At 38.7% G+C, this 13,899-nt stretch overlaps 1 protein-coding gene across 3 annotated transcripts in view; it reads right to left on the bottom strand.

Moving 5' to 3' along the window:
• Positions 1-13,899, bottom strand: part of UGGT1 (UDP-glucose glycoprotein glucosyltransferase 1) — a 120,805-nt gene that overhangs the window by 73,606 nt on the left and 33,300 nt on the right. For all 3 annotated transcript variants that reach the window (XM_070463940.1, XM_070463941.1, XM_070463942.1), the window contains exons 15-16: positions 13,279-13,364; positions 676-811 (exon numbers count right to left, since the gene is read on the bottom strand). In XM_070463940.1, coding sequence (XP_070320041.1) covers positions 676-811; positions 13,279-13,364 — 222 coding nt within the window. The remainder of the gene's footprint in view (positions 1-675; positions 812-13,278; positions 13,365-13,899) is intronic.

Below are 13,899 nucleotides of genomic sequence, written 5' to 3'. Positions count from 1 at the left end.
TAAACAAAACAAGCATAATAAACAGCAGGCTGCCACCATGATTACAGGTAAAATAGAAGTGGTGAAAATCAACAGCTTTAAAATAGCTTTTAAATAATTAACACTAATCTGTAAACAAACTACTACTTATAAACTTTTAATACTCAAAAATAGAAAGGAAAAAAAAACAAGGAGAGTTCTGTTTGAACTTGAGCAAGTATCTCAAAATACATAAATATAATTCAGAACATTTCAGAGTTTCCAGTTAAAAATAGAGAAAACAGATAATAAGAATTTTATGACTTGAATATTAAATGGATTCCTAATGAAAATATCATGATGGTCTTAAAAGGAAAAACAGTAAAGTTTTTTAAACAAGTAGACAACATCACAGTTACCAAAAGGCATTAATCAGTGATTTCAAATTGCCAAAAGGCAGAAGACTAAGATATATTAATGTATTTAGTATCTAAGGAATTAGTATCTAAGGAATCTTAGCTGAAATCTCAATCTATTATTAACATTTATTAATATTAGTGTATCAATAAAGGCAACTCCTAACATATAAAATGCATAAGGTTTGTGAATAATTTACCTTGTTCTCTTTCCAGAAATACAGAATCCCCTTACCACATACTGTTTCTGAGAGTAAGTTAGACTTTTAGAAATTATTCACCATTTTGAACAAAAACATACATGCGTCAGAATTTGGAAGGCATGATAATCATCCACTTCTTGTGCAACATAGTTATACGCTCTCAGAATAGCCACTCCAGCATCTTGCATCCCATCAACATCTTCAGAGTCGTTAACCACAAAGATTAAACCAAGTCTGGGGGGAGAAAGGGATGAGCAAAAAGAAGCAAATGAAACATCTCAAAGAATGCAACCAGTCAAAAAAAGGAAAGGCATCATCTTACAAAACACAGTTCACATCATCCTTTAACATGGTTGGCAAAGGCATTCATCACTTAAGAATAAAAAAAGCAAGTTCCCAAAGGTGGCTTAGACTATAACTATTGAAGCAAGTTGTTTCAAGATCATGAAATGAGACCATCACTAACATATAAGGTACTGCTATATTTTTAGATGGAGATTTCGTTCTGTTTTTAAATCAAAATTAGAAGTGAAAATTCTCAGAATGTGAAAACATACATGGGTGGGGTGGATTTTGAGATTCACCCCAGCAATATGAGCATCATAGGCAAATGGAAAGCATTAAAATTTTTATTACTGTCCTTAAGTAAAAAGCTATACCCAAAGTTAATTACATTTTAAAACTTAAAGGAACAAACCGCAAAGAGACACCATCACACATTCAGAGACTGGCCAAAAAAATATTCACTGGCGATTATAGAGGCCACTACACTTCATCTCACAGCAAAAGCAATGAAGAAGGGCCAGTCTTTAACTAAAATGGATCACAGACATAAATATAAAACACAAAATTGTAAAACTCACAGAAAATAACACAGGATAAAATTACGTGATCCTAGGTTTGGCGATAATTTCTTGGGTCTAACCCCAAAAGCATCACCCACAACAAAAAGAACTGGGTATGCTGGACTCCATTTAAACTAAAAATTTCTGTTCTGCAAAAGAAACTGCTAAGAGACTAAAGATAAGCCACAGACTAGCTGAGAATCTGTACAGAACACATATCTGATAAAGGACTGATATGCAGAATACCCTAAAGCTCTTAAAACTAATAATTTAAAAAAGTTAAACTGGGCAAAAGATCTGAACAAGCACCTCATCAAACAAGACATACAGTCAGCAAAAAAGCGTATTACAAGACATTCAAGGACTTCCGTGGTGGCCCAGCAATTAAGAGTTCAGCTGTCAACGCAGGGGACACAGGTTTGACCCCTGGTCAGGTGAGATCCCGCGCGCCACAGGACAATTAAGTCTTGCAGCACAACTACTGAGTCCGTGCTCCAGAGCCCACGTTCCACAGCAAGACGACCCACCACGCTGAGAGCCCACCACCAGAAAGGAGCCCCCGCCTGCCACAGCTAAAGAAAGAAGGGTGCAGCGACAGAGACCCAGTGCAGCCAAAATAAATAAATATATGTTTTACAGAACTGGTTTTTTTTTTAAAAAAAGATGCTCAAAATCACGGTGATTGAGCACTGAGATACCACCACACACCGATGAGAATGGGTAAAATCCAAAACACAAAATTCTGGAAAGGATGCAGAGCAATAGAAACCCTCATGTTGCTGGTGAGAATGTGAAATGATACGACCACTTCAAACATAATGTGGCAGTTCCTCCAAACACTAAACACACTTTTACTGTAAGATAAAGCAATCATACTTAGTATTTACTTAAATGCGATGAAAACTTATATCCATACAAAAACCTGCATACAAATACTTACAGCAGTTTTACTCATAACTGCCCTAACCTGGAAACAACAAAGATGTTTGTTAAGATGTAAATGGATTGAAAAACTATAGGACATCCATATAATGGAATATTACTCAGTGATAAAAAGAAATAGGTGAGGTAGGAGCCAAGATGGCGGAGGAATAGGACGGGGAGACCACTTTCTCCCCTACAAATTCATCGAAAGAACATTTGAACGCTGAGCAAATTTCACAAAACAACTTCTGATCGCTAGCAGAGGACATCAGGCGCCCAGAAAAGCAGCCCATTGTCTTCGAAGGGAGGTAGGACAAAATATAAAAGATAAAAAGGGAGTCAAAAGAGCTACGGACGGAGACCCGTCCCGGGAAGGGAGTCTTAATAGAGGAAGTTTCCAATCACCAAGAAACCCTCACACTGGCGGGTCTGGGGGAAGTTTTCGGCAATCTAACTGGAAGGAAAAATTAAATAAGGTCCACAGATTCCGTGCCTAAAAGCAACTCCCAGCAGAAAAGTACCCCAGACGCCCGCACCCGCCAGCAACAAGCGGGGCAGAACGGAGAGGAGCGGGCGGCATTGCTTAGGGTAAGGACCGGCCTGAAGACCCTGAGAGCAATCGGAGGGAGCTTTTTTTAAACTGTGGGATAGCAAGGGTCAAAATTAACTGGCCCGAACACACTGCCAGCGGTTCGCAAAACAAAGGGACTGAGAAACTCCAGAGAAGAGCCGGCCCATCCCCGCTGGAGGTAGGAGGCAGGGGGAAGGGGAAAAGGGCAAACTCAGCCCCTGAGAAGCCACCCCCTCCCACACTGCAAACAGGCCCCCGGTTCCTATCTAAAGACTTCCTGAGACCCGACTGGCGGCGCGCGCTGGGGCCGCGGAGGGGAAAAGCGCGCCGCACCCGGGGAGATTGCGCCCAAGCCTCTGGCTGCCTGGGCCGCTCGCCGCGGAGGGAAAAGGCGCGCTGCACCCGGGCAGAGTACGACGCCCAAGCCTCTGGCTGCATGAACCGCTCAGGCCGGGAAAGGCACAAAACGCAGGCGCAACCGAATCTGCGCTTTTGTGGAGTACCCGAAAACTGGAACCGCACTCAACGCAGGGCCCGCTCCATATAGAGCAGCCGGGAGCCTGAGCAGTGTAGACGGGGAAAGCACTGACACCCGTGAGCGGGGCAAACCCAGTGTGGCCAGTGAGTGCTATCCACACAGAGCGGTATCTGTCTGCAGCGCCCCGCCCTCCCCGTAGCAGGACTGAACTGAACTAGCGAACCTAAATAAGAGATCACCTCCGCCCGCCTGTGTCAGGGCGGAAAGTAGACACTGAAGAGACGGGAAACAGAAGCCAAATAAACAAAGGGAACCGCTTCAGAAAGGACCGGTGCAACAGATTAAAATCCCTGAAGGTAACACCGAAAGGAAGGGGCCTATAGATATCGAGAAGTGTAAGCTGGAAAGAGGAGCTATCTGAAATTGAACTGAACCTACACTGACCGCAACAACTCCAGAGAAATTCCTAGATATATATGTATATATTTTTTTTAATTTAAAAAAAAAATTTTTTTTTCTTTCCTTTTTTTTTTTTTCTCTTTTATTTTCTTTTAAAATTCCCTATTACTCCCCCATTACTCCTCAACTTTCATTTTCATATATTTTTACGACTTAATTAGGGAAAAAAAAATTTTTTTTCTTTTTCTTGTTTTTCTCTCCTATTTCCTTTTAAAGTCCTCTAATACTCCTCTATTATTCCTTAATTTTCATTTTCATTTCACTATAACCTTGCCAAAAAAAAAAGAGAGAGAGAGAAACCCTATTTTTAAACCGAACTTCATATACATTTCTAAATTTTTTTTGTGTTTTTGTTTTTAAATATTGTATTTCAAAGAGTCTAACCTCTACACTAGATTTTTAATCTTTGTTTTTCAGTATGTGATATAAATTTTGGACATTTAAGAATCCAATATTCAGTTCCCATTTCTATTCAGGAGTGTGGTGATTACTCTCCCACTTTTGACTGTTTTCTACCTCAGAACACCTCTATTTCCTCCTTTCCCCTTCTCTTCCCAATCCAATTCTGTGAATCTTTGTGGGTGTCTGGGCTACGGAGAACACTTTGGGAACAGATAACTGCGTAGATCTGTCTCTCTCCTCTTGAGTCCCCTTTTTCTCCTCCTGCTCACCTCTATCTCCTTCCTCCCTCTCCTATTCTTCATGTAACTCTGTGAGCCTCTCTGGTTGTCTCTCCCGGTGGAGAATCTTTTCACCATTAACCTAGAAGTTTTATTATCAGCGCTGTATAGTTGGAGAAGTCTTGAGACTATTGGAAGAACAAAACTGAAATCCTGAGGCAGGAGACTTAAGCCCAAAACCTAAGAAAACCAGAAAACTCCTGACTACATGGAACATTAAGGAATAAGAGACCATCCAAAAGCTTCCATACCTACACCAAAACCAACGACCACCCCAGAGCCAATAAGCTCCAGTACAAGACATACCACGCAAACTCTTTAGCAGCGCAGGAACACAGACCTGAGTGTCAACATACAGGCTCTCCAAAGTCACATCTAACACATAGACCCATCGCAAAACTCATTACTTGACACTCCATTGCACTCCAGAGAGAAGAAATCCAATTCCATGCACCAGAACGCTGACACAAGCTTCCCTAACCAGGAAACCTTGACAAACCAATCGTCCAACCCCACCCACTGGGTGAAACCTCCACAATAAAAAGGAACCACAGACCACAAGAATACAGAAAGGCCACTCCAGACACAGCAATCTAAACAAGATGAAAAGGCAGAGAAATGCCCAACAGGTAAAGGAACATGAAAAAAGCCCACCAAGTCAAACAAAAGAGGAGGAAATAGGGAATCTACCTGAAAAAGAATTTAGAATAATGATAATAAAAATGATCCAAAATCTTGAAACCAAAATGGAGTTACAAATAAATAGCCTGGAGACAAAGACTGAGAAGATGCAAGAAATGTTTAACAAGGACCTAGAAGAAATAAAAAAAAGTCAATTAAAAATTAATAATGAATAAATGAGATCAAAAACACTCTGGAGGGAACCATGAGTAGAATAACAGAGACAGAAGATAGGATAAGTGAGTTAGAAGATAAAATGGTGGAAATAAATGAAGCAGAGAGGAAAAAAGAAAAAAGAATCAAAAGAAATGAGGACAACCTCAGGGACCTCTGGGACAATGTGAAACGCCCCAACATTCGAATCATAGGAGTTCCAGAAGAAGAAGACAAAAAGAAAGGCCATGAGAAGTTACTCGAGGAGATAATAGCTGAAAACTTCCCTAAAATGGGGAAGGAAATAGCCACCCAAGTCCAAGAAACCCAGAGAGTCCCAAACAGGATAAACCCAAGGCGAAACACCCCAAGACACATATTAATCAAATTAACAAAGATCAAACACAAAGAACAAATATTAAAAGCAGCAAGGGAGAAACAACAAATAACACACAAAGGGATTCCCATAAGGATAAGAGCTGATCTATCAATAGAAACCCTTCAGGCCAGAAGGGAATGGCAGGACATACTTAAAGTAATGAAAGAGAATAACCTACAACCCAGATTACTGTACCCAGCAAGGATCTCATTCAGATATGAAGGAGAACTCAAAAGCTTTACAGACAAGCAAAAGCTGACAGAATTCAGCACCACCAAACCAGCTCTTCAACAAATACTAAAGGATCTTCTCTAGACAGGAAACACAGAAAGGTGGTATAAAGGTGAACCCCAAACAACAAAATAAATGGCAACAGGACCATACCTATCAATAATTACCTTAAATGTAAATGGGTTGAATGCCCCAACCAAAAGACAAAGACTGGCTGAATGGATACAAAAGCAAGACCCCTATATATGCTGTCTACAAGAGACCCACCTCAAAACAAGGGACACATACAGACTAAAAGTGAAGGGATGGAAAAAAATATTCCACGCAAACAGAGACCAAAAGAAAGCAGGAGTCGCAATACTCATATCAGATAAAATAGACTTTCAAATAAAGGCTGTGAAAAGAGACAAAGATGGACACTACATAATGATCAAAGGATCAATCCAAGAAGAAGATATAACAATTATAAATATATATGCACCCAACATAGGAGCACCGCAATATGTAAGGCAAACACTAACGAGTATGAAAGAGGAAATTAATAGTAACACAATAATAGTAGGAGACTTTAATACCCCAACTCACAACTATGGATAGATCAACTAAACAGAAAATGAACAAGCAAACACAAACTTTAAAGGACACAATGGACCAGCTAGACCTAATTGACATCTATAGGACGTTTCACCCCAAAACAATCAACTTCACCTTTTTCTCAAGTGCACACGGAACTTTCTCCAGAACAGATCACATCCTGGGCCATAAATCTAGTCTTGGTTAATTCAAAACAACTGAAATCATTCCAGTCATCTTTTCTGACCACAGTGCAGTAAGATTAGATCTCAATTACAGGAAAAAATATTAAAAATTCAAACATATGGAGGCTAAACAACACGCTTCTGAATAACCAACAAATCATAAAAGAAATCAGAAAAGAAATCAAAATATGCATAGAAATGAATGAAAATAAAAACACAACAACCCAAAACCTATGGGACACTGTAAAAGCAGTGCCAAGGGGAAGATTCATAGCATTACAGGCCTACCTCAAGAAACAAGAAAAAAGTCAAATAAATAACCTAACTCTACACCTAAAGCAACTAGAGAAGGAAGAAATGAAGAACCCCAGGGTTAGTAGAAGGAAAGAAATCTTAAAAATTAGGGCAGAAATAAATGCAAAAGAAACTAAAGAGACCATAGCAAAAATCAACAAAGCTAAAAGCTGGTTTTTAGAAAAAATAAACAAAATTGACAAACCATTAGCAAGACTCATTAAGAAACAAAGGGAGAAGAACCAAATTAACAAAATTAGAAATGAAAATGGAGAGATCACAACAGACAACACTGAAATACAAAGGATCATAAGAGACTACTACCAGCAGCTCTATGCCAATAAAATGGACAACTTGGAAGAAATGGACAAGTTCTTAGAGAAGTATAACTTTCCAAAACTGAACCAGGAAGGAATAGAAGATCTTAATAAACCCATCACAAGCAAGGAAATCAAAACTGTAATCAGAAATCTTCCAGCAAACAAAAGCCCAGGACCAGATGGCTTCACAGATGAATTCTACCAAAAATTTAGAGAAGAGCTAACACCTATCTTACTCAAGCGATCCAGATAATTGCAGAAGAAGGTAAACTTCCAAACTCATTCTATGAGGCCACCATCACCCTAATTCCAAAACCAGACAAAGATGCCACAAAAAAAGAAAACTACAGGCCAATATCACTGATGAACATAGATGCAAAAATCCTTAACAAAATTCTAGCAAACAGAATCCAACAACATATTAAAAAAATCATACACCATGACCAAGTGGGCTTTATCCCAGGAATGCAAGGATTCTTTAATATCCGCAAATCAATCAATGTAATACACCACATTAACAAATTGAAAGATAAAAACCATATGATTATCTCAATAGATGCAGAAAAAGCCTTTGACAAAATTCAACATCCATTCATGATTAAAACTCTCCAGAAACCAGGAATAGAAGGAACATACCTCAACATAATAAAAGCTATATATGACAAACCCACAGCAAGTATCATCCTCAATGGTGAAAAATTGAAAGCATTTCCCCTGAAATCAGAACAAGACAAGGGTGCCCACTCTCACCACTACTATTCAACATAGTTTTGGAAGTGTTGGCCACAGCAATCAGGGCAGAAAAAGAAGTAAAAGGAATCCAGATAGGAAAAGAAGTGAAACTCTCTCTGTTTGCAGATGACATGATCCTCTACATAGAAAACCCTAAAGACTCTACCAGAAAATTACTAGAGCTAATCAATGAATACAGTAAAGTTGCAGGATATAAAATTAACACACAGAAATCTCTTGCATTCCTATACACTAACAATGAGAAAACAGAAAGAGAAATTAAGGAAACAATACCATTCACCATTGCAACAAAAAGAATAAAATACTTAGGAGTATATCTACCTAAAGAAACAAAAGACCTCTACATAGAAAACTATAAAACACTGATGAAAGAAATCAAAGAGGACACAAACAGATGGAGAAATATACTGTGTTCATGGATTGGAAGAATCAATATTGTCAGAATGGCTATACTACCCAAAGCAATCTATAGATTCAATGCAATCCCTATCAAACTACCAACGGTATTTTTCACAGAACTAGAACAAATAATTTCACAATTTGTATGGAAATACAAAAAACTTCGAATAGCCAAAGCAACCTTGAGAAAGAAGAATGGAACTGGAGGAATCAACCTGCCTGACTTCTGACTATACTACAAAGCCACAGTCATCAAGACAGTATGGTACTGGCACAAAGACAGAAATATAGATCAATGGAACAGAATAGAAAGCCCAGAGATAAATCCACGAACCTATGGTCACCTTATCTTCGACAAAGGAGGCAAGGATATACAATGGAAAAAAGACAACCTCTTTAACAAGTGGTGCTGGGAAAACTGGTCAACCACCTGTAAAAGAATGAAACTAGAACACTTTCTAACACCATACACAAAAATAAACTCAAAATGGATTAAAGATCTAAATGTAAGACCAGAAACTATAAAACTCCTAGAGGAGAACATAGGCAAAACACTCTCCGACACATATCAATCACAGCAGATCCTCTATGACCCACCTCCCAGAATATTGGAAATAAAAGCAAAAATAAACAAATGGGACCTAATGAAACTTAAAAGCTTTTGCACAACAAAGGAAACTATAAGCAAGGTGAAAAGACAGCCCTCAGATTGGGAGAAAATAATAGCAAACGAAGCAACAGACAAAGGATTAATCTCAAAAATATACAAGCAACTCCTCCAGCTCAACTCCAGAAAAATAAATGACCCAATTAAAAAATGGGCCAAAGAACTCAACAGACATTTCTCCAAGGAAGACATACAGATGGCTAACAAACACATGAAAAGATGCTCAACATCACTCATTATCAGAGAAATGCAAATCAAAACCACAATGAGGTACCATTACACGCCAGTCAGGATGGCTGCTATCCAAAAGTCTACAAGCAATAAATGCTGGAGAGGATGTGGAGAAAAGGGAACCCTCTTACATTGTTAGTTGGAATGCAAATTAGTACAGCCACTATGGAAAACAGTGTGGAGATTTCTTAAAAAGCTGAAAATAGAACTGCCATATGACCCAGCAATCCCACTTCTGGGCATACACACCGAGGAAACCAGATCTGAAAGAGACATGTGCACCCCAATGTTCATCGCAGCACTGTTTATAATAGCCAGGATATGGAAGCAACCTAGATGCCCATCAGCAGACGAATGGATGAGGAAGCTGTGGTACATATACACCATGGAATATTACTCAGCCATTAAAAAGAATTCATTTGAATCAGTTCTAATGAGATGGAGGAAACTGGAGCCCATTATACAGAGCGAAGTAAGCCAGAAAGATAAAGACCATTACAGTATACTAACACATATATATGGACTTTAGAAAGATGGTAACGATAACCCTATACGCAAAACAGAAAAAGAGACTCAGATGTATAGAACAGACTTTTGGACTCTGTGGGAGAAGGCGAGGGTGGGATGTTTCAAGAGAACAGCATCGAAACATGTGTATTATCTAGGGTGAAACAGATCACCAGCCCAGGTTGGATGCATGAGACAAGTGCTCGGGCCTGGTGCACTGGGAAGACCCGGAGGGATCGGGTGGAGAGGGAGGTGGGAGGGGGGACTGGGATGGGGAATACATGTAAATCCATGGCTAGTTCATTTCAATGTATGACAAAAACCACTGCAATGTTGTGAAGTAATTAGCCTCCAACTAATAAAAATAAATGGGAAAAAAAAAATATATATATATATATAGGAACATAGTACATAGCAGGGGCATAGTAAACTCAGCCATTAAAAAGAATTCATTTGAATCAGTTCTAATGAGGTGGATGAAACTGGAGCCCATTATACAGAGTGAAGTAAGCCAGAAAGATAAAGACCATTACAGTATACTAACACATATATATGGAATTTAGAAAGATGGTAACAATAACCCTATATGCAAAACAGAAAAAGAGACTCAGATGTATAGAACAGACTTTTGGACTCTGTGGGAGAAGGCGAGGGTCGGGATGTTTCAAGAGAACAGCATCAAAACATGTATATTATCTAGGGTGAAACAGATCACCAGCCCAGGTTGGATGCATGAGACAAGTGCTCGGGCCTGGTGCACTGGGAAGACCCAGAGGGATCGGGTGGAGAGGGAGGTGGGAGGGGGGACTGGGATGGGGAATACATGTAAATCCATGGCTAATTCATTTCAATGTATGACAAAAACCACTGCAATGTTGTAAAGTAATTAGCCTCCAACTAATAAAAATAAATGGGAAAAAAAAAATGAGGTATCAAGTCACAAAAAAGCATGGACAAAACTTAAAAGCATACTGTACTGCTAAGTGAAAGAAGCCAATCTGAAAATGTTTTATACATTATGATTCAGGAAAAGACAAAAACTACAGAGACAGTAACAAGATCAGTTGTGGGCAGGGGTTGGGAGAGAGGTAGGGAGGAACGAACAGGTGACACAAAAGAGATTTTTAGGGCAGTGAAACTAATCTATGATACTGTTGCAAAATAATGGTGGAGACTTGTCATTACACATTTGTAAAAATTCCCAAAATGTACAACACAAACAGTGAACCTGGATATAAACTATGGACTTTCATTAATAAGAATGCAGCAACATCAGTTCTTTAATCAACACTGCTCTAAAAGATACACAAAGTCTATTCATTTTTTTTAAAGTACAGCTTAAATAGAAGAAAATATAAACATATTTCAAACATCATGCTCTCAGAATGTATGTGGAAATTTTATGTATCCAAAGATGAGGTGGTTGAGAGGGTTTGTTTTTAGATTAAAAATTGTCGTTTTTTTTTTTTAAACCTCTCTTATGACAGAAATCCCATGAGTAAGCTCCAGGCAGGAAGGACCTAAATATTATTTTTATGAAAATAAAAATAAGGGAGAGAACCCAATTATCTCCTCACAAAGTAGCAATACTTCCCTTTCCCAGGTATTCAATTTCTAAAAAGGGCATTAGAGTCATTCTGTTAACTAAGCCCCCAAATTCAGACTTTGGGTTCTTCCAGGCTCAGTCCCTCATCAAGGACTAGCAAGAAGGCTCTCAGATTCGTTCTCTCCTCTCCTCATTGAACTGCCAAGAACCCAGGCACCACATCAACGCAACAAAGGAAAACAACTGCTGGTTTGCCTCTCCCCCGACTCTTCACAACAGGCCTGTGAGGCCAGTGCCTTCTTCTTATCTACCCTTGCCATCCGAAGACCATATTCCTTGTTCCTGTCTCTCAATCCAATTCAGTAAATTTTTAACTAGTGCCTACTGTGTGCCATGAGCCAACTTCTTTTTGCTCTTATCAGTCAGTTCAGTCGCTCAGTCATGTCTGACTCTTTGCGACCCCATGAACCGCAGCACGCCAGGCCTCCCTGTCCATCACCAACTCCCAGAGCCTACTCAAACTCATGTCCATTGAGTCGGTGATGCCATCCAACCATCTCATCCTCTGACGTCCCCTTCTCCTCCTGCCTTCAACCTTTCCTAGCATCAGGGTCTTTAATGAGTCAGTTCTTCGCATCAGGGGACCAAAGTATTGGAGTTTCAGCTTCAGCATCAGTCCTTCCAATGAACACCCAGGACTGATCTCCTTTAGGATGGACTGGTTGGATCTCCTTGCTGTCCAAGGAACTCTCAAGAGTCTTCTCCAACACCACCATTCAAAAGCATCAGTTCTTCAGTGCTCAGCTTTCTTTAAAGACCAGCTCTCACATCCATACATGACTACTCTTATATTTCCCTTTTAATCAAATATAGGTCTGGCTGTAATCCGCCACTGAGCCTGGTAGTATTCAGGTTTACATTAAAAATTTCATTAAACTCAAAACCTCTGCTTTTCCATCAATGAAAACCCACCTTTTTCTTCAAAGTCTACTTAAATCCAACTTTGCCATGAAACCTTTGTCCTTCCCAAATATCTGTCTATAGTCTTTTGTTTCCCGGAAATTCCAAAGAACTTATAACTAGTAAAGATATAACTCAGCACTTAATCAAGTATCTTACAGGAAGTAGGCACTGTATTTTTTCCAAGAGGGTAGAAATGTGCCTTATATAGCACTCACAGCATTTAGCTCAGTGCTGAGTATGGAACACACAATAACATTTGTTAACTAAAGCACTCTTTTCTTCTTTATTTTCATGTTTTCTAAGAATTCAACTTATATCAACTCATAAAATTATCAGATATTATTTAGAATGTGAGTGAAAATACCTTAACCTTTATGTGTAAAACCTTAAAACATTGGTCTTAAAAGGCACAGTGGAAACTCAGCCATTTAAATACTCTGTTGGCAGATTTGGTAAAATCTATTTAGTGAAATAAATGTGTGTTTGCATCTATAAAAAGCTGTGTATACATTTAGTTCTGAATCTAACAAAAGTTCTTGGCAAAGTTTCTTATCTCTGCCAAAAGTGGAGGTAGGCTGTGTGATGTGGACACTTCTGTAGGAAAATTCCCTTCCATTGGAAAATAAACTGAAATCACATGCTATTTTTACATGGGCTATTTACTAATAACTCAATGACAGTAAGATTCTATTCATCAAGTTCTCTACCCCAAAATACACTGGCTTCATACTGAGCTAAAGATAAAACTGTCATTAATGATCCCCACAATTAATTATCCTAAAGTTCAGTAGTACCACATTTGCTTTTAAGAACGACAAACAAAACCTCAACTGTTATATTATCAAATCAACAATGATGTTACCTTAGTGGTATATGATTACTGAGGAACATCTCAGCTGTGTTAATCAACTCTGCAGTGCTTTCGTGAGTTGGATCAACTATGAAAACCTATAGGAAGAGGGAAAGGAAAACATGAAATGACATTTACTCAAATGTCACTGGGTCAGTAAAAATGCCTTAGTCTTTTTATTGGGTTGGCCGTTTTTCTCCAGCTACTTTTGAACCTTATAAAAAAGAAATTATACAAATCACAGTTACCCTCCCTCTGTATTCAAAGAACATGGTACTCAAAGACTAAATGATTTTCTCGTGATTTTATGCTAACATGAAAACTACATCCAGATGCCTTATTTCTATTCTTCACTACTTAACAATACATATTTTATTAATCCTTCCACTTTAGAAAACAGAGATTAGCTTCTTGGGTATTCATTTCAAAGGACAGACCCCAATTTTTTGACCACAATAATAGGTATCATGTATTAAGCTCTCATGATGTGCTTTAAAAACTAATAGCTATCTCATTGAATCAAATAACGTTCTCATTTAATAAATTATTTCATATTCCAAGAAAAAAAAAAGAGACTGAAATTTTGACTAGGAAGGAAAAAAAGGGGTTTGAAGAGTGACGGAAGTACAGAAG

The sequence above is a fragment of the Odocoileus virginianus genome, unplaced genomic scaffold (assembly GCF_023699985.2).
Source record: "Odocoileus virginianus isolate 20LAN1187 ecotype Illinois unplaced genomic scaffold, Ovbor_1.2 Unplaced_Contig_10, whole genome shotgun sequence".
Lineage (NCBI taxonomy): Eukaryota > Metazoa > Chordata > Mammalia > Artiodactyla > Cervidae > Odocoileus > Odocoileus virginianus.
The sequence above is the reverse complement of the archived record's forward strand: the minus strand, read 5'-3'. Positions and strand labels throughout refer to the sequence as shown.